Below are 27,334 nucleotides of genomic sequence, written 5' to 3'. Positions count from 1 at the left end.
TGTCTGCTGGTGTAAACAACATCAGCTGGGTCTGCAGTCCATTTAAAAAGTGCAGTTATCCTCTTTTCCTAATGAGGAATCAAAATGGACATTTGTTCATCCCATGTCTTGTTGCTAGGTCAGAGCAAAGAAGGAGTATAATCTGACAACTGCTGCAAGAGCTGTCTAAAAATTGATGGTAGATGCCATCTAGCTTGACAGGACAAGCTAACTTGGAGTGTGCTTCCAAGGACTGGAGGTGCATGTTCTGTGTTTCCAGTGCACAGCACTCACTCTTTGTGGAATGGTCTAACAACATGGGTACCAGGCTGGAGACATTACCAGTGAACATGAGCGTACATAATTATAATCCTTGTTAATTCTGCAATTATATTTGGTAGCAGTACTTCTGATAGCAGATTACTAATGTAGCAATCTCATTAAAAGTCATCCTCCTCCTTTCTCTCTCTAATGATCCATACATCGTACACATTGCAAAGCACAGCCTAAGCCCATTAGCAATCACATCAGCATGGATCACACTGTAAAGAGATTGGAAGCAGCTATTCCAGAGAAGAAAAAGATTTACAAGGATTTAAAATTTTCAAATGGATATGGGAGTGATTTAAAATGATCAAATAACTCCATGCCCTTTTCTCGTTTATTTTTCCATTGCTGTATAGCTTAACACAGAACATAACAACTTCTTTCTACATTTTTAAGGACCCTTTGTCTAGAAATGCCATTGTTCATGTTTCTATGGATTCTGCATCTATTTCTAACCTTCCTACATATGTAAATTAAAACTGTCCATGTCTTCCACCTACCAGAAGTTCAAGTAAGACCTGACAAGCCACGTTCTGAGATCTTATGTTGGCAAGTCTATTAAATTTAGCTTTGAGGTGTTTTCAGGGCATTATTTTTAGAATCACAATAACATTATTTATAGGCTTACAGTTTTCTGGATTGCTGCATTCAAAAGCTAAAATAGAGAACTGCAATGCCATGAAGAGATTCACCTTCAAATATGGACTCACTCCAGATTTAATAATGGCTGCAATGTTTGAGCATTACAAACTGAACTGTCAGGATTCATCATGCCATTTGTCTCCCAGTTCATTGGTTGCTGTGAGTGATGCATACAAAGTGACATCTGTCACAGCTGGAACATGAGATCTGCTCCATAAAGTTGAAATGCAAAGCCAGAGATAACGGCACTCCTTGGCTGTGTTTCATGATTGGGGTTTGCTGCTTTCTCTTTGATTTTGCTACAAGATCAAGAACTGCTCGGCCGGAACCCTTTTCCAGAGCAATTAACACAACATTATTGCATATACTGTAGCTTCCAAATGCAAGAAATAGAAGGGGAGGAACTGTTCTTTGGTTTTATGAAGGTGAAAATTCTCTCTGTACTTCTAGTTAGTGCTACATGTATGAGAGTTAAAACTACCAAAATTAGAGGATTTGCCCACTTGCATGAGGAGGTGTTAACACAGACCAAAATTGTGTTTGGTGGTAGTAGGGTTAAGACACTGCAGAACAGACTTTATGACACTGAGGACTTTAGAAATCCTGTATGGTGCTGTTAAGAGATGGCAAAAAGCATCCAGGAACTCTGCACAAGCGGTTTAATGCCTCAAGAGGCATATCTAAGTGCAAGCTTTCCATTACTAGCAGAAACAAAGTTTTGTTCATCAAGAGGAAAGTGCTTCTAGGGCTGAAGGAGCTAAGTGGCCAGTGAGAATTCTTGGTAAAGCTTTTCCATATTACTCCGCTATAGACAGGGGAGTTCCTGAGGATGTATTGTGCAGCACGATCAGAGGTGGATTGTATGGCTGTGACAATACAGTAATGATGAAACAATGATTTTTGTGAACAGTTTGTTATGACTCCTCTCTAAGGATAACTGATAAATTGATAAACATATCTATCTCCCACTGTTCTATGGAATGCTCAGGACTTTTATCCATCTGGTGTAAATTGTATTTGACAGCAGCTTTCCCAGTGTAGAACGGCGAGCTGGTGACTTGGTATTAAGTTTTGATTGATATGTTTCAGTATAGTCCATTTAAAAAAACGGTCCTTTTCAGTTGTCTGAAAAGCAAATAAGAAAAGACAATAGGACTGAATGCTCTGTGTGTATGGATCAGAGGCATCTTTCTGTTGAGAGACCAGTGGAATAGCCTACTTATTCATCACTTGATGAAATACATTGTAAAGAAAAAGGAAGGAATAAAATGTATCAGCTGTGTTAAATGCGCATTTTACTCTCACATTAGCATATTGACACTGTCATTTATCTTTGGGTTTGAAGCAGTAAAATTTGAAGCGAGATAAAAGCCAACAGAATTTAACTTACTTTTAAGGAGGCTAATTTATGCTTGTCCTTCTTGCAGAACAAGGAGTATGTTTGTCGGGGCCACGACTATGAGAGGCTGGAAGCCTTCCAGCAGAGGATGCTAAGTGAGTTCCCACAAGCCATTGCAATGCAGCACCCAAACCACCCAGATGACTCGATACTGCAGTGTGATGCCCAGTGTATCCTTCACTGATACGAGTAGAACAACTGTGGTAGAGCACAGAGGAGGGAGGTACTGAGAAGGTCATCAACCTGGACACCTGAGTTCCTCAGTGCCTTAGGTACAAAACCATGTCCTATAGACAAACCCATACCTCTGTCTATAGCAGACATTAACTGGTTCATTGTGTTATGCACTTTTGGAGAGAATGGTCATGTCTGCTTAGTCACATCCTTGTTTTAACTTTCCAACAGCATTGCCGTAATGCATGTTTTGTGTCCTTAAAAGTATCCTTGGTATCTGCTCTTGGAAAATATTTTGTTGGGAACAGATAGTAATTCCAAAGTGTTATTTTCCACTGTGTTCTATCTTTCACATCAGTATTATTATTTTTGCAGTCTCCCTTTTCCTTTAAACTGCTGAACCATTTCATACCTAAGGCTTTGAATCTCCTTTCCTCTCACTGGTAATCTGTACTGTGATTTGATGCAACCAGTACAATTCTATATACATTTAAGGACTGAACCATATAACATTTAATGGGTCTGCAGAGACTTGTGGACATTTCAGTCAGGAGAACACTGCTGTTTGGCTTGTGTGACAGCAGCAAAGATATTGCACAGGCCTTTAACCATCAGGAAATTGTCAGCAAGTGAGCTCTCCTGAAATGGGTTGCTGTTTCCCACTTGTCTTTCCTAACACATGCTTTTCACTCCTCTTTGCTGTATAACGCTGGTACTTTCATAGACAGAGGGCTTGTCTGTATTTATACTTTGGTTGGTTTGTTTATGCTTGCAGAGAGCTTGTCTGTAACACTGAGGTTAAACTAGTTCAATTAAACTGTACTGTAAATTGATGGAATTAGGACACCTCTGGTTTGTAGACAAAGCTGAAGTATCCAAGGTGAGATTTGTCAAACGGGAATATTATTTAGATACTTAAATGCATCAACTGAAGTTTCCGCACAAATGAGGCACCTGGCTCTAATAGTACTGATAGGAACTGAGTATTTTCCCTGCTTTAGGTATTTTGGATGTCTTACTACATACTCTCTGCATCCTCAGTTATCTTCCTCTTTGGCTAATCTGGCTGTGAGATGCTATAACTCTGTAGATTCTCCTAGGAGCTCTAGTCTAGCATTCTGTTGTTTCACTTCCAAAAGAAGAGTATTGGAAAATGCACAGGAGCATGACTTTCTGAATGCACCATCCTTTTTGTTCCCACAGCGGGGATAGTTTTCTGTTTGATGTCCTGTGGCTTTCTTTGACTACCTAATTTACAGATCTACAGATCTATGCAGTGACTCCCATCCCAGACAATATAGATGTGCTGCAAATGGACCGTGTCCCTGATCGCATAAAGAGCTTTTACCGAGTCAACAACATCCGGAAATTCCGCTATGACAGGCCCTTCCACAAAGGCCCAAAGGACAAGGAGAATGAATTTAAGGTAGAAGTAGCAAATAAGCAGTGTTTAAGTGTTTATCTCTTCAAGGCAAATACTGTCTTGTTATTTTGTGCTGATACAGCCTTTCAAGTAACCCTGATTTGATGGCCAGAGATACTATAGTAACTCAAATAACAAGTAGCTGTTGAATCCAAAGGTTACACACCTGACCTGATTAAAGCATTGTCTGGTTTAAAGGTGAGGTATTGTAGTGCCAGCAGGAATGCATTTTCAAGCAAGGATGGGGCTTTTTTTGTGTGGCTGGATTGTTTTTTCTTACTGCCATATCTATGCCCACAATGTCATCTTGGTTCCCATGACCAACCTTTAAAAATGCATAGAGATCTTGAATGTGTTGCTTTAGAGCACACTCAATTCTGGGTTCATCGTTCAAGTGACTTTCAGCTCGACATTCTGCAAAATGAGTTACTGCTCACGAGGTTGATAGATTCTTTTCTGAACTTTACCCCCTCAGCACCTCTAGTAAGAGTAGAGATGATGTGATTGTGATTCACCGTGTACCTCACATCCTCAATTACTCTTTGCAGAGCTTGTGGATTGAACGAACCACTCTGACCTTGACTCACAGCTTGCCTGGGATCTCTCGTTGGTTTGAAGTGGAGAGAAGAGAGCTGGTAACATTCACAGTTCCTGTGATTGGGGTTTGAAATGATGAGTTACTGAGGACATGGAATAGGCAGCTTAAAACCCCTTTGGCTGAAATTTTGCAGTTTAAAATGATGAAGTTTACCAATGATTATGTCCTTTTTCTACCACTTAGTCTAAACAATTGCTGAACGTAACCGGGGGAATTATGTGAGGGAATGTGACAGTATAATGGAGACAGTGCCAAAAAGATGGAATAATTGCATTGTTGCCATGTCTTCAGAATACAGAAAGAAGTTATCACAACTCAGCGACCTGAAATACAGCATTGCCAACAGTGAAGTTTGTTATGTAGCTTATTTTCTACAAAGCAGTAAAAACTAAGAGATATCACTGAACAAGCCTAGAGTATCATTTCATTACAAGGAAGATAATAAATCTCAGTGAAGTGTCCATGGAATAAGGTATATTTTATTGCTTTTGAGGTTGAAGTAAGTCCTTTGGAAAACGCCATTCAAGTGGTTGAGAACAAAAACCAGGAGCTGAGAACACTGATAAGCCAGTACCAGCATAAACAAATGCATGGTAACATTAATCTTCTCAGCATGTGTCTGAATGGAGTGATTGATGCAGCAGTTAATGGAGGAATTGCACGGTACCAGGAGGTAAGCCAGGCTCTGCTTCTGAATTTACTATCACCTTTTGTCAATTTTAGTTCTATTTCTGTTTCAAAGAGAGTATCACCTAGCAAGATAAGGAATTTTCATCTACATTATCTAAATATGAGGTCAAAACCCCTACTTGATTATTCTGTTTCAGCGCATAGCCACATGTCAACAGGAGTATCCAGAGATGGAGCTGGAATATTGCATTGCAGTAGGTGGGGTTGACAGTGGGGTTTCTCAGGAATTAAACTTGCTGAAAATCCTCACTTGGCAGGAAAAAGAGTGAAACAGATTGTTTGTACTGCTTACATTATAAATTTATTTTGCAATACAGGCATGTAATGGGACTCATGGTAACTGAGACTGATTGGGCCTGTAATCAGGAAAAGCCACGAATTTGTGCTACTCAACCATTATCTTTGCTTGCCTAATTTCAGACTCACTGTAACCTTAAAATGATCTTACATGCAGGATGTTAGTGGGCATCATCTTTGGCAAGCTGTTACTTAAACTCTGCATTGCAAAAGGGAAGTGTAGGGTGAAAGAGAAATACTGAATAATGGCAGCAGTGGTCCAGGAGTGTGGGACACATCTTCCCTGCAGAGCCGTGAAGAGAACACTCTCCATGGCTTACATTAGTTACCACTTCACTCGTTTAATTTCGGTATCTTTAGGCAGTTATGTGAAGGAAACTATATAAAATTCAAATAACTGGATGATACAAGGCTTAGGGGTATTGCTTATCACTGTCACATGGGGAAACCTGGTCAGATTTGTGATTCAGCAGAATCATCTCAGTTGCTAAAACCATACTGGAGTTTTACCCAGATCCCAGAGTGCTAAAAGCAATAAAAATGAGCTGCTGCTGTTACCTTAATGTATTTAGTTTTCCTAAGATGCTTGGACCTTTTCCTCTCATCCTTTGACATCAAGTTACAATGAATTATCTTCCAGTAAGCAGAAGGTTTGGGTTTTTTTTCCCTTTTCCTACAGGCCTTTTTTGATAAAGATTATATCACAAAGCACCCTGGAGATGCAGAGAAGATCACACAGCTCAAGGAACTCATGCAGGAACAGGTACTGGTTTTCAGATGCAAAAGAACATTGCTACAGTGTCTGGGTTCATCAGCAGTCAGTTTACACATATCAGATCCAACTGATTCATTCAGAAGCAAAGAATTTTGATACAGGGGATCTAAAAAACAGGGGAGACGGGCAAGGAGTTTAGGAACAAGCCATTCACCTTATGGGATGTGAGGTGAAGCTCAGCTCAAAGGACATTAATTTTGTTGTCTCTATTTATTATCCAGTAGACATCTTGCTACGTTTCAAGCTTGCTGTTCATTTTTGGCATTTTGAGTTATGTCTTCCCAATAAATACCAAAGATCATCAGGGACAGGACAGGTCAGGCTTGTGCTTAAACTGGCAGAGTTGCTTAGGGAAACTTAATGCCTGTTTATATTATCTGCAGTTTTATTTTTCCTTAGTGTCTCCATGAACTATCTGGATAGATAAAGCTAGCTGGATGCTTTGATGGGAGTGAAATCAGAAAATCACATCCCTCATAACTGACAGCGTGGCAAGATATACCTCATTAAATAGTGTGTCTAAGTCTGAATAGAGCTGCCTGGCCTATTTCTGCAACAAATCAGTTAACTGCATTTCAGATTTCCCATCTGTAAAATAAAGATAATGCTTATCTCCCTTCAGTCCTCAAGAGGATGTTTGAGGATTAATTAGTTATTGTTTGTATAGACTTTGGATCATGTAGGGAATTATATACATCTTCAGCCTGCTATCAGCACTGTTTTCTTTCATCTGAGAGCTTATATAATCTCATTCAACCACTAGTATTGTGTGTTTGACCTCTGAAAAAGTGACCTTTGAAAACAGATAATGAGCAACAGAGTGACTGTGCATTGTCACTGCTGCTGTTCTGCTTGAGTATCAGAAACTCCTTTTAGACACCTCTGTTGGCAACTTTGACTCCTTCTCTGACACTGGGTGGAAGGAATTTCCTCTGTGTGAGGATGTAATGCAGTTCACTCCAGAGAGAGAATCAAGCTGATAATTTTTTAGTTATCTCTTAAAATAATCCAACATGACATAAATGTGCTTGTCTCACAAAGTACTTGCTGAAGTACTATGAACTTGCCAGGTCTCCTTAGGCTTGCTTAATTACCAGCAACCTTGTAAATGAACTGTATTTTACAGTACACCCTTGCACATTGACAGAGCTGCAGGACAGGCTTTTATTCTACCTCTTAGACAGAAGTTATTTGGCTTTGTGATGTGATGTTTTCTTTGTACCAGGTACATGTCTTAGGAGTGGGTCTGGCAGTCCATGAGAAATTTGTACACCCAGAAATGCGTCCCCTGCATAAGAAACTCATAGACCAGTTCCAGATGATGCGATCCAGCCTGTACCATGTAAGCTGACAATCATTTTTCCCATTTTGAAATACAGTTATGTTTAAATGTCTATTAGTTGCAGTAAGGTTCACAAAAGAACTGTGCTTGATTCAGCATTGATTGACTCTACTGGATTGCCAAATTATCAAGAGAGTTCTTGATCTTTGTGCAAGAAGGAAGTCTATACCTAGTCAGAATGTTAACTTAGCCTTTCATTTAATCTAGAATTTTAAATATTTGGGTGACCTTTACTGTATCACAAAACAATTGTAAAGCTTGATTTTCAGTTACTGCCTTACACAGCAGAAAATGATGTAAAGCAGAGGAAGAAAGATTAACAGAAAGTGTTAAATGTTGAGCTCTTCAAAAGAGCTGCTGCAGTTTGGAGAAGCATGACATGGATTAGGCCTTCCAGAAGTGTTTTTATATAGACAGCAACAGAAATTCCTGTTGGAATTCCTCTAAGAATGGTACCTTTCCTTCCATGTGTGCTCTGCTGTACATAAGTATTCTGAGACAACTGTATTCAAGACATCTTTGCCAGATGGGTCTCAGACGTTTGCAGTGCATTCTCCTCTTCTTGGTACAGTGAAATCTTTAGGAATACCTAGATGCAATCTTGACCATTATCACAATCAAACTAAAGGGTATCTTTCTGTAATGTGAAAGATTATTTGAAATATGTCTATTAGCACTTTACTTTCCAGTGTATTTTCTACGATAGCTTCTAACTCAAAGGCTTTTTCCTCCACTCTTAGAAGTGAACACTTGGTAAGGATGGCCAGAAATAACAGCACCAGAATTTTAAAATGTGGCCTTTCTCTTTCAAAGCAGATGAGATCTGCAGAGGTCACAGGTGCCAGTTTTTGTTCACTGCCTTTCTTGAGAGTTTGGACATGATCTACATTGTTGAGTGCACATTCCTTTGTTTTGAAAAATGCAGGTGGCTGTAATTTGGGCCACACTCTGCCTCTATTTTTCTCCTTAATTCCTGAAGTAGTGGCTAGAAAGGATCATTGGAAATAAACAGAATGGGGTTTTAAAGCACTACAGCTCTTTATCCTGTGGAAACAAGAACATGGAAATAGGTAAGGACTTTTCTGAGAACAAAACTTGTAATGTTCCATGACCAGCTTAGCTAAAGTAAGTTTCCTTTGCAGGAGTTACCAGGTTTGGATAAGCTGAGTCCAGCCTGTTCTGGCATGAGTACACCACGCAGCAATGTTCTGGTTTCACATGGACCTATGAGCCCAGAGAGCATAAAGCTGGTGCATCGACACAGGTACCCAGGTTCTCTGGTACTGACATACCCAGGATCTCTGCGCACTGTTTAGTGGCTTGGCAGCTGACGGTGTCCCAATGATAAAATTTTCTTCCTCAAAATTCCTCACTCTGTAAAGCCTTTTCCAGTTCTCAGGGCAAACGAAGGAGATTCTCTAGTGCACAAAGTATGTATTTGTGTGTGTGGTGACAAAGAAAATTTGATTTCCTGAGTGAGATCAGGGTGCAGCCTGCACACCAGCTGGGCTGTATTAATTTACTGTCAGCTACAAAGTTGCCTTCAACTTGCTGAGGCCCAACAGATGCAAGAAGGAAAACTATTTTGACCTGTGTGTCTTGTGTTTGGCTTCCTTTGGCATGTTTTTTTTAAGCTGCATCCCCATCAGCATTAAAAATGAGAGCGGCTTCAGAAAGCTCTCTTATAAACAAATATGCACCCAGCATCATGATGTGATGTTAACCTGGCTTTTATGCCAAAATTCTACAGCCTATCTTGTCTTACATGTAATCTTATTGTCACTTATTTCACATTTACAGATTTGTTTAAGCTTATTTAACCTGATTTTTCAAAAGCATTTGACACCTAGAGGTAACCTAAAGCAGCAGGTAACTGTAGGTACTTACAGCTTGTATAACATCAGGCTTCACAAATTAAAACACAGATTCAGAAAGTAATTATGCCCTTGTTCTGTGTCTGGTTTTGTTCCAGCCCACTGAACTTGCTTGGTTCAGTCCGACACTCGTCATCCTCTCTGTCATCCCACACCTCCAGTGAGACAGGAAACCTGGTTATCCTAACAGACAGCTCTGTGGGGGAGACTGCTGAGGACATGTACCACATGCAGGTACAGCTCCAGCACAGCCAGCAGCGCCTGTCAGAGACGGCACAAACATGCTCCGGAGGGTTATACTTAGGAAGAGTACACTTCACCTGCGTGCATCCATTGGATCTGTCCTGGGATGTTTTTCTCAAAGAACTGAATACGTAGATTCTAACACTGGTCAAGAAAGGTGACACAGTAACTCAGCTAGGTTTGCTTTGGGAAGAAACACTGTATTTGTATAGATCTGGTGGTCCAGATCATACCATTGCTCTCAGAAAGTGAGATTTTAGTTGGCATGTTATTTATCTGACCTGTATTTATGCAGTTAGGGTTGCTCTTGGTTTGTGGGAGGGTGAAATGAGTCCCACAGTCCTGAGTGCTGATTAATGGCCTGCACCAAAGCTATTTCCTAGACAGAGGATGCACTGGGTGATCTGAGGCAGGTAAATACCTAATGCACTGATCCACTCAGTTCTCTCTCGATGATTCCTCTGCCTCCTGCAGCTTGTTTACCCTAACTCCAGGTACCAAAGCTCAGTCACCAATGTCTCTTGTTTTGTCCTCCTCCCAGGCTAGTCCTTCCACCTCAAGCCTGAGCTCCACTCACTCGGCACCGTCCCAGATGATTAACTCTGCCCCTTCCAGTGCTCGAGGTAAGAACGGATGGGCCCAAGCGAAGGGTTAAGTGTCTCTGCAGGCATTCCCTGAACCTGGCAACGCCAGCCAAAGACCACCTACACTGCAATACACTGCTGTTTCTCTTTTGGAGCTGTAAATGCTTCTTCAAAAACTGTTTCGTAAAAAATGCTTTTCATTCTCCAGAAATGGATTTAATCATTTTTTTTTTTTCTTTTTCAGCAGTATTTGGAATGTATCTTTAATACATGCTGGTTTCAGGCAGTTGAATTTCATAATGATTTCCATTGTTCCGCCACAGCACTGTGGCAGGCAGTCAGGAGGAAAATAAGAATAGTCTTTGGTACAGTAATTAAAAGAGAGAGATCATGAACACAAAGGCAAAAAAATAATTTTCTGCATTTAATGAAATTATGGCACAAAAAAGAACTTGAGGCAGTTTAGCAGAAATGTGTGTATACAAAAGCATATGTATACAATGAATGTTGAAAGATAGGAATTTTAAGCGCTGGCATTAAAGAAAGGCTTCCCTGCTGGGCAATTCTTGAAGAAAGGAGAAATGCAAAAACAGACTCCAGGGGTACTCATAATGGTTCTGCTGTTACAGTAGCTGGGCTCGATATTGCTAATCATTTTCTTCCCAAGCCTCAGAGCTGAAGCAAAACCATTCTGTGCAATTGCCTGACTTTGGTAACTTCTGATCAAGCTGGTTTTTTTCCTCTCATTTTGGATTCTCAGTTGCAGGTTCACAAATTTCTACACCACTTTTCCCAGGCATCTGAAGAAGGTATCCAGGATATAGACACATATAGGCTTATATTTAAATCTTACCCCTTTTTTCCATACAGGAGATCTGTATGTCTCCTCATGGACAGAGAATACAGAGAAGGGCCCTTTCTCTCAGGCCAGCTCAATCTTGCACTGAAATCTTAATTGACTGGCTGTTGTTATGACACAAATGCATCAAAGTAATGTAATTGAAGGATCAGATGGAGTAGGAAGGTGAGAAGTGGACATCTTCAAATAAAGGCAGACAGCTTCACAAATTGCCAAAGGTTAGAAGGAAAATAATGACAATTCAAATAAATAGTAAAGTAACCGGATGAAACTGGCACAAACAGGAAGGGGAAAAGGGGACTGAGTACAGGGCTGTCATGTCAGGAAGATGTCCTTAAATGGATGTGCCTCAGCTGGCATGTGAGGTCTGAATCTTTGGGGGTTTGGTGCTCACAGTGTTGGAGGCTGTTTTGAAAAGTGCTGTGCTCACAGTGACAGGCTGTGACAGCCTTTCTGAGCTTGATGACCTCACAGCATCACCAGCTTCCCTCCTCACTGTATTCTTTGTTCTTGCTTAGAAAACAATGCTGAATGCTACAAAGGGTATAGTGCTGATGAATGAACCAACAGCACCTCCCAGAGATGAGAACTAGACACTGTAAATGACCACAAAGAGAAAGCAATAAGAGAAGTAATGATTTTTAAAACTAGTTCAATATATGTATCTATTTTATTCTTCACTCTTACTAACATGTTTTGCTAGCCTATGATACGACATTTCTTCTCTGCTAGTTTTGTTCACTTTTAAGTTAGGTGAGCACAGCATTCAGACATTATCCAGTGATTATGGGATTTCACTTCCAGTAAAGTCCCAGATGTTCTCTGTGTTTCACACTGTGCAAGTCACTATTGTGGTTATTACAACACCGCTGCCTGGAATGGAGTTGTTTGTAACAAGAAAAAAACCTTACATCTAAGTTCCACTGTGGTAATAGAGCTTTGTTTTTCTCCTTGGTGATTTTTCCTTTTGTTTTGTTTTTTAATTGGGTGAATTTGATGGTTGTGAAAATGAGAGACCAGTATCACAGGCTGGAGCAAGGTACTTCACAAACCTTACATGTGCAGCTCTGTCAATGCACCTCTATCCTTTCTTTTTTCTTTTTTCTTTTTTTTTTTCTTTTTTTTTGGTATTTATTTATATTCTTTTTAATTTAGTGCTGGTGAAAGGTGCTGGATTGACAACACTGGAGGCTGAAGCCCTCTATTTACCCACAGAGCAGATACAGCATGGGCGGCAGCCGTGCAAGTTTCCCCACGCTGCCCCCACCAATGTGCCTCATCTCTGTCCTGGAGGGACCACCTCTAGAGGTGAGAGGATAGTTCAGTCACCATGACCCATCCAATCCTTGGCCTTTCTGCTGAGACTGCCAACAAAGCTACGATAGTCACGATGCTGCAGCTAAACCACGTTTCACATGGGAAGTATACGAAGGCCAACGACTTGTTTCGTACGGGCCACCTAAATTTACCGACTTAGCATCTTGGTCACCTGTGGCTTTAACTTGAGACTGGTTAAGTAGGATTTCTAGGGTTTTGTCAGATGCTTAAATGCTTCTCTCATTGATTCAAACATTAGAGGTGAAAAACCACTACCCTTTTATCCAGATACTTACACCACCTTCTCTGTTTAACTGCAGAGTCCTTCCTGGAGCTCAGCTACTAGCACTGTTCTGAGGGTATCTTTATAATACAGATTAGTTCCAGAAGTGACCAGAGGAAGCCATGGCTGTTTGTAGTAAGAATCCAGCCGAAATTGAAATCATACTTCCAGTTCTCCATTTCCAAAACATGACCCTTTTACTGATGTTTAAAACAGCAACACAGCAAATTATTTGGCCAGTCCAAAGAAAATAATAATGCCATTAATCCAAAACTTTTAAAGGATAGTTATCAAGACAGTAGATTAATGACTGGATGATATCACTGAACAGCAAATTAAAGCAGCAAACCTTACACTTGTTGTAATACACACAAGTTAGAGCAAAATTCTTAAACAGAATTGTAATCAGAATACAGTAAGAACTTTCTAATTGTGCTCATGATAAAGGCATTACTAGTTACTCTGTGTTTCAGATGAGCAAGCTTGTTCCCTATTAAAGCAACACTGTTGTTGGATGCAGGATCAATAAGAAATTCAGAGTTTGGTTTGCCTTCATTTGAGGTGACTCATGAGGCAGTGCTCTAACCTTACTGCAGTTAAAGATTGCATAAGCTCATGTTTGTTAAGCAGAAATTGTAATGCAAAAAGGCCTGGCAAGAGCTAGGAATTGGTTAGGGATTTTCAGTAATTTAATTTAAAATATGGTTGGGACTCCTCCAGTTGCTCTAAAAGCAGTTCCCACTTGACACTGGATGACTCGCCTCCTAAAGCATCCCTACTCCTTCCTCAACACAGGCCCCTTTTCAAGGTGTAGGAAAAGAGTCCTGGTGTCTTACTCAGCACTTTGCAAGAACCCATGTATTTACATTAAAAACTTCCTTCTTAAAGCAAAAAAAGTTATGATTTGGTGCAGGAGCGAACTGTTTTCATAACAGTAATGAAAGTGATGCATCAGGAGAAAGGATTCATGGAGTTTGAAGTTTAACTACATGAAGTTTCAGTTCTGTTCCTTAAAACTACTACTTGTCAGAAGTAGATTAGCATTTTCATAATCAAAAAAGAGAAACTACCTCTGCTTCAGCATAGGTGTTCCTTTCTCATTAATAGTATGTCCGATGCTGCACACATCAAGTGTACCAAGCTACAGCTAAAAGGAATAAGCCCTGATACATGCTGCAGTGTTTCATATGGCCACTGGCTGCTCTGGAAGCTTGTAAAAGCTTTTTTGACTTTGGTTTTGAAGTCTGACAGTCCCCGAGAGGAGCCGTGGTGGTTGTGCTCTCTCTCTGCCCAAAGAAGCAGGCCTGATTATTAATACAAGCTTCAGTTATAGCCACTCCTGCTGTGGCCCACAATGCAAAAGTATCAGTACTTAATTTTGGTTGCAGACTGGATACTTGGCATAATCTGTTACAATCCTATAGCTATAGTTATTTACAAATATAGGGTACCAAACAGCAGAGCTGTTTTGTAAACTAGCCTGCCATCTTATTTAGCACACATGGGATTTTTCAGGTCATGCAGAGCAAGGTCTGTGGAAACTCTAATCCCATATAAACTGATGGCGCGTAGAGGTGGTCTGCATCTTAGATATAAAAGAACAAGGATGACAAGATAAATAAAAGGGAAAGGTTTACAGTGTAGGTTGTGCTGTGTTTCTGGGCACACCTAAATGTTCAGCATCCTTACATTGGTCATGCAGAAACAGGACTATCTGTGATGTGTGAGTAAAAGAGACTCAGCATAAAGCGTTAACACTGTGTTTTCCAAGCTGTTGTTGTATATAAGAGCAAATAATGTTGTCTAATTATGTTTCTGTTTTATGTCTGGGGAGAGAATGAGTTCGGAACTAGAATGCAGATACTCTGCGGCTGTTCATGTCGGAGTGGGGGTGTAGCTTAATCTGGGATCTGCCACCCCTGATGGAATTGTTGCAATTGTAGGACCTTATCCTGCATTCTGCTGGACACATTGTTCCTTCCACTGTGTGCTGAGTATCGGTCCCCAAAACTGCATGTTTGCTTTTGCTGGGGTAAAAGCTGCATTAACCAGCACCAATGCCTTTGCTCATATGTTGGAGTGCTGCTCAGGTAATGTGTGTGGTTGTGGAAAGTTTGCAAAGCAGGCATGCATTCCCAACAGCCGGCATGGCTCTGTAATGCGCTGTGTGCTGCCATCTGTTAAGTGCGTGTCTGTGACGCAATGAAATTAGCAGTGCAAATTAAAGCTCACTCCAGCAGCTTCAGAACATCAATTCCTGCCTAATATTGTGCATCCCAAGGGATGCATGTATCAGTAATATCAGAATTCAGGAAGTCACTAATGAGAATCATTCTCTTGGGAAATCCATTGTCAGCTGTTGCATATCAGAAGGCATATTGTTACGTGACACTCTACTTTGAAGGACACGAGTCCCAAATAATTCCACGCGCCAGGAAGCTGCTTACATGAAATACCCCAACATTTTAAATGACAACTATACAGATTAACTAAGAGTTAAGTCAAGTATATTCCTGCTGTCTAAGCACTGGTAAGCATCCTGCTGTCATAAAATGGCTCAGATACCAGCATGCTCAGCAGTACTCATACGTTGCCCAGCGGCATTATAAGCAAAGTGCCACCCACATTTATAGACAATTCTGTTTATTATTGGGGTTTGTTTTGCTGTAACAAAGAGGAAGCTAACCAAGGTATCACCAGCTAAATGGTAACACCTCAGACTATCTCTACCAGAACTGAGGAATGAAGTAGCTTCCCGTAGCTTCCTGCATCTCCAGCTTTTATCCCTCTCTTCCACATTCAGTCCTAAAATGCACAATTTTATGGAATTCTATAATTCTACAATACTTTATGGGGCAAGGGAACATTAGGCACTGTACAGCAGCTGCCCACTTTTTTTTTGTCATTAAAGAGGAAGCACTTTTCCAACAGACAACTAGGGACACATGCATCTTATACCCTTCACATGGTATGTCCTTAATTGTATATAACAAGCTAGTTGTTACCTCATCCTCGTGCTATGCACCCCTCCAGCAGTTAGCTGCTTAGTGGGCTCGGCACCATGTTTTCTTGAGTCCTGTAAGATCATCCGTCTGAACAAAGTGCAAAGGAGGAGTAGATCCCCAGGCATGCGGAGACCTGGCTGTTGTTTGTCACGTGTACGTGATTGCTCTCACTTGTTTACAGGCTCTCCCTCTCTACCAGATAAGTACCGCCACTCTCGGGAGATGATGATGTTGCTGCCAGCCCATCGGGACCGACCCAGCAGCGCCATGTATCCCGCAGCTATTATGGAAAACGGACAGGTAGCAGATCTCGGTTCTTCTCTGTCAGCTCAACCACCTGAAACTGTGACTTTATTTTTTACTCTTTCTGACCACCTTAAAGCTTCCCTTTTTATTTCTGGAAAGCACACCACCTAGCTTAGGATCATTTTGCAGAGGCAGTGCAGGACTTTTCATCCCCTAGAGCCACCCCTTTTGCAGTCAAATGCTACAAATTGTAATAACTGAAAATTGCAAACACGCCCTGTGCAAATGGACTCTTCTTACTTCCCAACTTTATCCAGTGAGCACTGGTCCACTGCAAGTAGTCACACCATTTTATTGATTGATTTTTCTAGAACCATGGCCATCCTTTGCAGTCTAGCCTCAAAGTTGATTCTAAATAGGTTCATGGTGATGTCCAGAGGTATTGAAAACAATGAGAGGCTGAAATAATATGCTGATACAGGGTTTCCAAACAGTCTGTGCCTGTATCTACTACTTTCTCTGGACAAATTGAAAAATTCAGAGCGCCTACATGTAAGCATTTTCACCTGGCCCTGCTGTGCACTTTTGAAGGGAATCACTTCAGTTCACATCAGAAGAAGTCTCTGAGAAGTCTCTCAGAGCATGCAAACCTCGGAGCATGTGCACTCAGTTCTTTCAAATAATACCAAAGCAAAAGGTAAGCTCCATAAGGCACATAATGCATTCAAGCTGATAATGGCCATGAGACCAGGCCAGATCTAGTTCGAAGTAACTCCTCCAGAGAACACAAGAGTGCTGGCTCTTGGGTCCTCAGCACTGTCGCACTCTAGAGATGCACTAGTGGTGCACTGCAGCACTCGCTAAGGTAGACACAGCCTGAAGTTCCCATTAATTTTTTAGTTAAGAAACTTTCTTTGCTTAAAAGAAGCCCCAGGGTTCTGCAGCCGCTGGGCTGTAACTGGTTTCTGGTTTTACTTTTCTTTGCTAACTTTGTTCTCCCTTAGCCTCCAAACTTCCAGCGCGCCTTGATCCAACAGATGATTGGACCGTGCAAACCGTGCAGTGATCCCAACCTGTCTGTGGCTGAGAAAGGTACTCTTTGTTCTAGTTGGCATGCATGCTCTCTAAAATCTTATTCCTCTGGTCATGCTACAGCAAGTAACGAATGGGCTTCTGCATCTCCTGGCAGAGTGCGTTCTCTCACATTGTTTTAATTAACAGTTTAATTAACTGGGCCTTCTGCCAACCTCTGGTCATTTCAGATCATTCACACAAGGGTGGAGTTGCACAAACCTCTTTATTTCAGAAAGCTTGTTACTGAAACAAATCCTGCAGCCTTTCTCCAGCAAAACTTCCAACGCAGCACATGAGAAGCTGTCTGAAAGAAGAGTACAAGATTTAGGCTGTGTTTTAAAATCATGAACTATACTGGTTTTTTTAATATGCACTACTGTCCCAAATATTAACATTTCCTGGAATGCCTTTCTGGGGTAGTTTTATATTTACTGAAGTGTATTCCTAGGAATGTATGCTTTCTTGTCTCATTGCTTTGGAAAAAATAGGCAGAGTCCCTGCAGAGAAACAAACATGAATGAAGAGCAAGAGTTGGTTTGTTTGGTGCCAGAGAAAAGGAGGAGCTTGCAAAAGGGGTGGCATGGACAAAGCATAGGCTCAAAAAATTACCTGAAAAGCAGCATTCTGAAAAAGCAGAAAAGAGCAAAATTCCTAAGTCAAAATCTGAGGCCAGGATGCTGCCCGAGCAAGCAACAGTCTCATGTATTGCTGGGAAAAACGGTACCTTACAAGGTTTTTAAGGCCAGGAAAAACCATCGGACCCCTCTGGTGTGACCTACATAATGCACTGCATGAGACTTTTATCAGCAGTTCGGTCTCAGTTACTGTGCCTGAAATAAACTGTATCTTTACACAAAAAAAAAACCCAAACCCAAATTTTATTTTAAAATTTCTAATAACTCAGAATCCACAACTTTCACAGTGTCACAGCCTTGCGGAGCAGTCCAGCCTGAAACCGAGGCAACCTACCGTTCTGAATAAATGGCAGAACGATGGCTTGATGACAGTAATAAATGATGACAACAGAGTTCAGGGTAGGGGGTGAGGGATGAAGAGCTCCATCTTAGCTCAACTGTTAGCTTGACCTGAACGTACAACAGAGGTGGTGAGATCTTTTTACTGGACAAGAGAAAGATCTAGAAAACGAAGGTAAATATTTATTAGGTGTCTGGGAAAAACACTTAAATTTGTATTTGTGGGCGATATATGCAAGAGTGTAGTATACAGTGCAAAGAGCAGGGGATCAAAGGCAGAATCCCCTCTAGAAGCCTGAAGAAGCCATGAAAGACACTGATGATGTTCAGTAAGTGTTCCTAGGGCATGGTGTGATGGGAATCCCAGCTCTTCAGCCAGGTTGGCAGCATCAATGCAGTTACAGGCATCATCATTCTTTCTAACTCAGGATGCCATCTGTCTTGGGCTTTGTTAACAGTCATGCCCTGTGAATTCACCCACCCCCCCTCCTTGCCATGTCAGAAGCTCAGCTCACTAATTCTCATTGACAGCAGGGTGACATCAGTCGCCCGGAGCAGAATGGTTCAAATGCAGCTTCCCTGCTCATTAAACTTGGCCACCGAGCCACTGAACACTGTTACAGAGAGAGAGATGGGCTAGGACAGAGCACTGGGAGCCCTCTGGTTAGGTTCCTCCATGAAGCATTTTGGATAATACACTGGTTTTAACAGGCAGCAACCACTCTGTAAAAGCATCTAACCTTAGGATGATTTCTGGCACTCCTAAATAGGAGTAAAAAGGCCATGAATGAGGGAACACTGAGAAAGTATAAATGGATTATGCACTGGGGTACCAGGTTCTCTTTTTCATATTCTTCCACTGCATCTCAGTGTTCAAAAAAACCAAACAAAACAAAAACCAAGCACAACACTCACTGTACAGGCCAAACCACTGAGATTCTGTTCTGCCCTTTTCACTTGCTGCTGTATACTGCAGGAGATCGTTATGCATCTTGTTGCTCTGTTTTAGCTTTCTGACACCTACTGCAGTAGTGCAAGTGAGAGCACTCTGGCATGCGTACAGGGTGCTCAGAACATTCACCTGAAGCCACATTACTTGTCTTGAGATGTAGCCCTTGGTTTGAACCTGTTCTCTGTCAAGTTTCTTACTGTCTTCTTTGTATGCCTTTCTCAGTTGGAGGGTCTCTCTTTAAAAACATTTACTTTCATATCTTTATGGAGTTTCTTCTGTCTTATGAAGCTATCACTTTGCCATCTTTTTTGCTTTAGGGAATTTTAGGTCTCGGGCAGCCTGTGTTCATGTTAACTCATGAACTAAGGAGAAAAAATAAAACCACAGAAACCTTTCAGAGTCATTTTAGAAAAGAAACACACCAAAAAATGGCTGCAGGGATTTTAATTAAGGAGAAATCCTCTTCAACTGTCAAACTCCATGTTTATTTCTCCAGGCTTCCATTTTCCAAATGGAAGATGGAAATAGCTATTCTTATCTCCGTTTTCTTTGGTAGGCCTCTCTGAGTTATTTTATTTTCCTTTTCTCTTTGCTTATCTGAAGAAATTGCTTATTGTTTTTAAATACACATACAATTATTGCATGTCTGTCTGCTCAGAACGAATTAGGTCTTGCAGTGTGTTTGGAAGACAGGAAGGTGCATTTGAATGTTTAAGGTTGACAGAACTCTGAAAATCCTGAAAAAGATCATGTTAGAAGCAGCTTTTATTTCTACAAAAAAACAGATTCACAAAGACCACGCTCAGTATCTGTTGCATGAGCAAAGCCTTCTCTCTCTGTACTTCCTGATTAACAAATACATGATCTCTTCAGGTGACTAATACAAGGAATCTGAACTGCTGTCTTACTTTAACTCTGTGATCAAAATTCTTGATCAACTCTGTAGCTTAGTAAATCAGGGCTTTAAAGTCATGATTTCTTTTGTAACAGACTGAGGTGTGATTTCTCTCATGTCCTTCATCCAGTCTTCACTTAGCTACTGTAGTGCAGCAACAGGCCTTCCTGTGTTTCATGTGGGTTCTGCCACATGTTCCCTTCTGCTCTGTCATCCCTTACCACCAAGCAGAGATCTAGCTGCTGTTCCATCAGGGAGATTTCATTTTTACTTTGCCACTGGTTTGCAAAAAACACCCTAGCAGAGTTCTCCTGCTCTTCAGATCTGATGGAAATGAGCCAAGTGGTCATGGCGGGGAGATGGGCAGACTAACACTACGATCACCTAACTCTCGCTTCCTTAACTAAGCAACCTATAAACTTACTTAACACACTGTAGACTAGACAATGTCTTTGTATGCTTTCAATCCTCCCGTTCATCAAGTCCCTAGAATCTGTCTCTCTACTGCTGAAGAGCCCACTGGAAAGCCAGTCCTTCTGGCCGGCCCCACAACCCCCCTGTTACATTACCCAAGTTAAATCTGTTTCAATCCTTCAGCTGTGCCAGCAGCGCCCAGTAGCTGGAGCCTAGACAGCGGAACCAGAGAGACCCTGCCATTCCTGTCTGCCCACGTTGGGAGCATCTTGGCCCTACCAGTGCCTCCCCGAAGCCTGCCCCATGGTAAGGAAATGCCCGATAGGCCTGCTGCATAAATCCTGCAGAGAGAAATCTACACCGTCTGAAAGCTGACCTTAGGCTTTGCCCGCTACCACCCTATAAAAAGGCATCAGAAGAAAAAGCCTGAAGTCTTTCCTGGTCTGCTCGGTTAGCACTGGACAAAGTTTTCAGTTCTTTTTCTCAAAATCTTCAAATTTGTTGCAGTCCTTATAGTAATATGGGCTTGTATTTTGGGACTAGAATTAGGTGTGTGAGTGTGAAGCTTGGCCTGGCTTCTTGCCAGTGACCATCTTTAGCAGTAATTTAAGGTTACAAAGCTGTTAAATGAAACTTCAAAAGTTCACTGTTTTATGAGCCTCTTGCCTTGCCATGAGATCCTTGATAACAGGGGTGGGTAAAAATATCACTGCCCTTCACTTCTCGTTAGCATTTTGTGTGTGACAGACGCACTCCACTGTACCTGTCAGAAAGGAAGCTCTAGGTTGGAGTTACCAGCATGTGGAGCTGTTACCTGGCATTACGGAGCCTAAACCCCCAGCTCTTTGGCTGCAGTGAGGCAGCACCAGTCTGCATTTCTGATCCTTGTCTCATTCCAGGACACTACTCGCTGCACTTTGATGCCTTCCATCACCAGCTCAGTGATGCTCCTCCGGCACTGCCTGCACGAACGTTGCGCAAGGTAAAAAGCAGGAAAGCAGAGAGGGGTGTAGAAGGGAAATAACAAACTCCTGAAGGAGTCCCCCTCCTCTGCACCCTCCAAGCAGCTTTTGAATACAGAAACACTGTTTTTAACATGCTTGCAACTTACACATGAGAAAATCCACTGAAAGCTCATAAGCTATTCCAGAGTTGAATTCTATAGAGATAACTCACACATGTTCTAGGCCCTTCCACTTTCCTTCTTTGCATCATACACTGTGATGCAGGCACCCCGGTTATCACCTCAACTACTGTTAAACAGCTCTGGTGGTGGTAAATGCACTTGTCTGCCCACAAGAGGTACCTCCAAACAAGTCAGGGGAGGGCACATGTAACACAATCAATCATTGTTGACATTCTGAATGCAAATGGAACTGCACCTTTGTTAACATCACTGTCAAAAGCTGCAGTATGGAACAAGGTGCAGCACTGCCTCCTTTTGTCAATTTTAACCTGGTTTTGTTTTTCTCCAAACAGTCCCCTCTTCATCCTATCCCTGCATCACCCACCAGTCCGCAGTCTGGTCTGGATGGAAGTAACTCCACTTTATCCGGTAGTGCCAGCAGTGGTGTCTCTTCCTTGAGTGAAAGCAATTTTGGACATTCTTCTGAACCACCTCCTCGCACAGACACCATGGATTCTGTCCCCAGCCAGGCCTGGAACACTGATGAAGATCTAGAGACACCCTACCTCCCTGTCAGGTACAGTCTCTCTGAGCCTGATGTCCTAGAGTCGCTCAAGTCCCAGCCATGCCGAAGCCACTCTGCTCCAACTGGAGTCATTCCTCAGGACACCATGGACCCTCCTGCTCTACCCCCCAAACCTTACCACTCCCGGCTGCCAAACATGGAGAACGAGGAGGGGATGATCATTGAAGATGATGACAAACACCGCCCATTGCATCGTAAAGTGTCCCAACCAGTGAGTGGTGGAAAGGAAGAGCAGGCCAGGGTAGCATGGGAGCATGGCATCAGTGAGCAGTAGGGACAACTCCTGGTAAGCAGCCTGCATCATCAGTCCAGGTCTGACTACAAAGCAGAGAGAGGAGGACTCGGAGAACAGCAAACCGATTTTCTACTGCCGCAAGTTTATGTCTGGAGCCCCAAAGCAATTGGGCCAGCACGGGAGGTTGCTGCTTTCCTTTTTAATTTCTTTTTACACCTTTCCGTTATGTTTTTTAACTTTCTGTGCAGTGGACAGTTTACTCCTTCTGCAGTTTCTTAACCACATCTTATGGCAGACGAGCCATAGAGACTGGCAGAAGCTGAAAAATATACTTTTAAGCGGAGGGGGGAAAAAAGGGGGGAATGTGGCAAGTTGATTTTGAAACTGCTTTCCTCCCGGTTCTGAGACGCACACAAGTAGAAGCAGTTGCACTAGGGACCTATTTCTTTGCTGTACAGAAGTGAAAGCTCATTGCTGAAATCAGGGATTCTATGAACTGTCAGGCTGGAAGGTGCATGAGCTGCAGGCTGTGGAAAGATAGAAATTCTAAGAAGAAATTGGCTCTTTTGAGAGCAGGATTGTACATATCTGTGCAGTGATCTCCCTGCATTGGTTCATAGGTGCTGAGGCAATCTAACCAGTGCTGATGCACTGATTTCCAAGATATCATTTCCAACAAACTCTGCCTCCTTTGTTTTTTTATGTACTGTTTGATTTCTTAAATTTGGCTTTCACTGGCTAAACCAACCTGCTTTCTCATTGGAATCATATGCTATTCATCTGTGCTACAGAATGAGAGGGGGTTAGTAGCCATTGGAGCTGCAACCTAATCGTAGGCCTTTCCCATGCCCAGCTCTGGGCAGGCTGTTGACACCAGCATTTCTATTCCAGTTAAAAAAATAAAAAAAAAAAAAAAAAATAAAAAAAAAAAATAAAACCACAACCAAATTGAGTTTCTTATGCCACAAGCTGGTTGATTGACCCAGCCAGGAAAGATAAGGTGGCTTAAATATATCATATCCAACAATCCTTGCCTCAGGGCTGAACATCACAGTTCTCACCAACTTTCATCCCCCAGGAGCTGAGATTCATTCCCTGTTTATCATCATGTCCTCAGTCCCCCCAAAAACCTCACTGCAGCTGGTGTGCAGAAAGAATCTCCATCCCTCACCGTAGACAGAGAACACCAACATTCAAGAACTGCCCAGTATATAGTGTACACCCTACAGTCAGGGATCTTAAAGGCAACCTGTAAAGAATAAATGTTGCTTTCCTCTTTTGCTTCTTTAGAATGCATAAAGAAGCTTTAAGAGCTTCTCTCTTCTGGAAGGTTGATTTCTTTTCTCCTCAGGCAGCAATACAGCCTTCTCCCCCCCCATCACCACCTTTGCTTTTATTGGCAGGTTCCAGAACAAAACCAAGAAACAGAGCTATGCAGAGGTGAAGACAGTACAAGCCTATGAAACCAAAACAAGCCTTTTAATCAGTATTTGCTTAGTTCAAGTACATGACAAACCAGGAAAAAATTCTGTGGGTAACAGAACCAAGATCTGTTCTTTGAAAAGAACATGGCGAAATCTTTTCATTCCTATTTTCCTAATCTTTTTCAAGAAACTTTCAATCAAGACAGTATCAAATATTTATTGTATTTAGATAAGCAATGTTCCTTCCCCTGACCATGCCCACACACAGCTCAGCCTTCCTTAGAACCCTCTCCACCCACAGACTGCAAAGCATACTCCAGAGGATGGGACCATACCACCCTCTTCCTTACCACTGACAAATCTGAAGCAAATTCAGGTCAGAAACTTACCTCCCCCATAGAAATTCATGTCAGAACCAGGAAGAGCACTCAACTTCCATACTGAATCTTGCCCTAACCACTCAGTTTCTCATGCCACAAACAGCATAAAGAAGCAAAAAAGGATTATTACAAATCTTTTACAGGTCACCTTTAGCACTACCTCTAAATACAGGACTGGGCAGAGTACATTGCTTCTGAACTCTCCTAAAGATGGTCCGTCTGTACAAAGCCTGGACTCAGCGGTTGTATGAAGGGGATTTTAAGAGGATTTGTTTCTTTTCTTTCTCAAGCTCTAGCCCATGCAAAACTACTAAGTTATGAATTTGTTTCTTAAATGGCCTATTTGGCTGGAACAAAGTCTCTCTTGCTTCCTCTATTTTGTTACTAACACAGGCTGCTTGTAATCATTATATCCTTCACAATTAAGACAACAATAATAAAACCTGGCCTATAGTGGATGTTTCATTTCCAGCAGGAAGGAATTTTCCAATGCTAGGACAGTCCTAACCATTAAAGAACCAAGCTGGATCTCTGGTATAGAACACGTGTGAAAACTCAACTCAAAATTATGGTTTTGGTGAAGGTAAGTCAAGGTAATTCCTCAGAAGTGAGTGAAATATGTTCACATATGCTATTCTCCAGTCTGACTGAGACTCTTCAAGTGAAGTTTCAAGAGAACCAAGTATTCGATTCCATCTCCCCTGCCCCTACTGGGGTTTTTTTGGGTTTGTTTGGGGGTTTGATTGGTTTTTGTTGTTGGTTGGCAGGAAGATTAACAGTAGTAAATGTAGTGACTTACTGAGCTTCCTTATTGCAAAAACCCAGCAGGTCTTGCAAATAAAACCAATGCAACTAACATGGGACTAAGTCCCAGTCAGCTGGAAAACCTGCCCACTAGAGCTCTAATCTGTCTCCCAAAACATATCATCCTGCTCTGATTAAAGACATTGTATAACAGCAGTGAGTCCATTTTGGGAGTCTGACATTACTATGTATTTGTAAGGGTTTGAAGATCAATCAGATCATGTATATAAATGCTTTGTTAATGGCAGGGCCACAGAGAAGGACAGAATAAATTGCTGAATTTACCAAATTTAAGCTTCTGTGGAGTTAAATTTCTGTTACTGTTCTGGTACCTATCAAGTGTTCTGTCTCCCTTTTCAGTGCTTGCCTTAAAGGGGGCAGAAGACAGAAAGACTTAATTAAGATTTTGGGAATGTTGGAACTAATACTTCTTGGAACTAATACTTCTCTGTAGGGTGAGGTGTCTTACAGCATAGTACAACTCCAACACCAAGCTCAGTTCTGGAGTAGGTAGAAGCAAAAGCAGTTGTTGCACTTGCCCAGCAGGATTGAAGATTCCTTGTATAAACCACAGCACCAGGATGTTTTGAACAGGACCTTGTCATTCTATACTTAACTGTAATTCAAACTTAATATGTACTTGCCTTCATTGGGTTTTCTTTGTGTAACAAAATAGCATGTGCGCTCCTGAGAAAATTGGTGGAATTCTGCTACAAATCTCTCACTGGCCCCATCTGAAACAAAACGAGAAGGAACTCCAGTAGTAGAAGAAAAGCAATTAAAACAATTTCTCTGAATCCTACAGTTTTTCTCCAGTGGTTGGGTCGGGTTTATTACTATGTGCAAGACCAAGATTCTTTTCCTCCTTTTGGTTTTTAGCTTACTTACCCTTTCTTAGGTAGGGGATACTGCATATCCCTTTTGTGGGAGAATCAGCCAAAACTGGGGAGGCTGGAGAGAGCAAGAGCCTTTGGGAAACAAATTATGTGATATTTAAAATTTCCTCTGATCATGCTTCTTTGTAAATACCCCCATTTGAATGCTGTGTATTTGTACAGGAAATTGAGCAAAAAATGTATAGATTGTGATGTCTGACTGGTATTCTGCCCTGTAAATGTGTTTTTAACCTCTGGCATTCTGTGCTTATTTAAAAAAGGCAAAAACCTCTAACCACTTCTCTTTTGTGTATTCATGTTTAAAATAAAATGAAAACAGCTATCTTATCTATAATGGAAATCCAATTTAAAAGGAAAAAAAAAAATAATTTGTACAAGTGTCCTAAAGGTACTTCATTGTATATATTGTGATAGCATGTTTCCAGAACCAACAAATAAGTGGTGTGAATTTTAGATGTAAATATCTACCATTTGTTTTGGGTTTCTTTCCCTTACCCATTCACTCGACTGCTGTGATGTGGAATTAAAGATTAATACCTGATATTAAAACAGTAGAGCTGTATGTTCATTGCTGTCCTCCAGCCAGGGTTCTCCTGAGGCTGAACCCTCAGGTTCACAAGGAATGTGGAAACAGCCATCGCTTCCCATTTTTGTGTCAATGAGGAAAATGGGAGGGTCACCAAAAGGGCCTTGGGGCTATTATGTGTTCAGAGGGAACAGCTTCCACATTATCCTCTTAGCTGACAGTACACTATTTTATTTAATACCAACTTCTTAAAGCAAAAGCACCAGGCATATCCACCAGCCAGCCCAGTCAGGTGGATTTACATGACACTGGGCACAGCCCAAGAGAGAGTTCTGAAGCAAGACTTTCAGAGACCAGCTGAATCAGTGATTAGCTAGCTCTCCAGTATGTGTGTCACTGCACAGATCGCTACTTGATGAGTGACACCTCACTTCTTTTATTGCAATAGCAAGACATTTTGGGAGTGATGTGATTTCTCAATTTCAGGTATTTAAATACCAATCATTTTAACAGAATAGCTGGTAAAGAATAGTAATCAACATACATACACACAGAAACAGAGCTTTTGGCAATTAAAGGGCCACAGTGACTTCTACATGCAAGTAATCTCAAAGATGTGCATTTTCTTTCACTACCACTAATTAACCAAGTGAAGGAACAGAAGTTAGAAGAAGTAACCTTTTTCTCCCATTCTGTCTTGACAAACCAACAACCCAAAACTTGTCCCAAAAGACATTTAGCAGTAAAATCTAGTAACAGCTGCCCATAGGGTGTACACAGACTGCCAGACCACCATTAAGTGCATACCACATACAAATACTGAGAAGAGAAAAACTGTAGCAAGGGACTTCAAAGTGCATCTAAAGTACCTAAGTGTGGCTTAGCTGAAGTGTTCCCCTAACATCTGAAAACCATCTGTATAAATCAGACCCAAGCACAGGAACTGAAAACTTTATTTGGCACAAGAAGAGATGTGTGAAGCACTCAGCTT

At 41.5% G+C, this 27,334-nt stretch overlaps 1 protein-coding gene across 12 annotated transcripts in view; it reads left to right on the top strand.

The window, feature by feature from the left end:
- DOCK3 (dedicator of cytokinesis 3) overlaps positions 1-26,371 on the top strand; it is a 210,935-nt gene extending 184,564 nt beyond the window's left edge. For 3 of the 12 annotated variants that reach the window (XM_030502038.1, XM_030502037.1, XM_030502045.1), the window contains 15 exons: positions 2,376-2,517; positions 3,781-3,947; positions 4,493-4,579; positions 5,036-5,215; positions 6,209-6,292; positions 7,530-7,646; positions 8,789-8,910; positions 9,619-9,754; positions 10,305-10,386; positions 12,362-12,514; positions 15,993-16,111; positions 17,062-17,149; positions 20,550-20,672; positions 21,266-21,348; positions 21,846-23,060. In XM_030502038.1, the coding sequence (XP_030357898.1) occupies positions 2,376-2,517; positions 3,781-3,947; positions 4,493-4,579; positions 5,036-5,215; positions 6,209-6,292; positions 7,530-7,646; positions 8,789-8,910; positions 9,619-9,754; positions 10,305-10,386; positions 12,362-12,514; positions 15,993-16,111; positions 17,062-17,149; positions 20,550-20,672; positions 21,266-21,348; positions 21,846-22,352 (2,190 nt within the window). In that variant the 3' untranslated portion in view covers positions 22,353-23,060. Of the gene's footprint in view, positions 1-2,375; positions 2,518-3,780; positions 3,948-4,492; positions 4,580-5,035; positions 5,216-6,208; positions 6,293-7,529; positions 7,647-8,788; positions 8,911-9,618; positions 9,755-10,304; positions 10,387-12,361; positions 12,515-15,992; positions 16,112-17,061; positions 17,150-20,549; positions 20,673-21,265; positions 21,349-21,845 lie in introns of all 12 variants that reach the window. The other 9 variants (XM_030502047.1, XM_030502041.1, XM_030502036.1 and 6 more) reach the window with 8 other exon arrangements.
- The last annotated feature ends 963 nt before the right edge of the window (positions 26,372-27,334 follow it).

This window comes from Strigops habroptila, chromosome 11 (assembly GCF_004027225.2).
Source record: "Strigops habroptila isolate Jane chromosome 11, bStrHab1.2.pri, whole genome shotgun sequence".
NCBI classification, from domain to species: Eukaryota; Metazoa; Chordata; class Aves; order Psittaciformes; family Psittacidae; genus Strigops; species Strigops habroptila.
The sequence above is the reverse complement of the archived record's forward strand: the minus strand, read 5'-3'. Positions and strand labels throughout refer to the sequence as shown.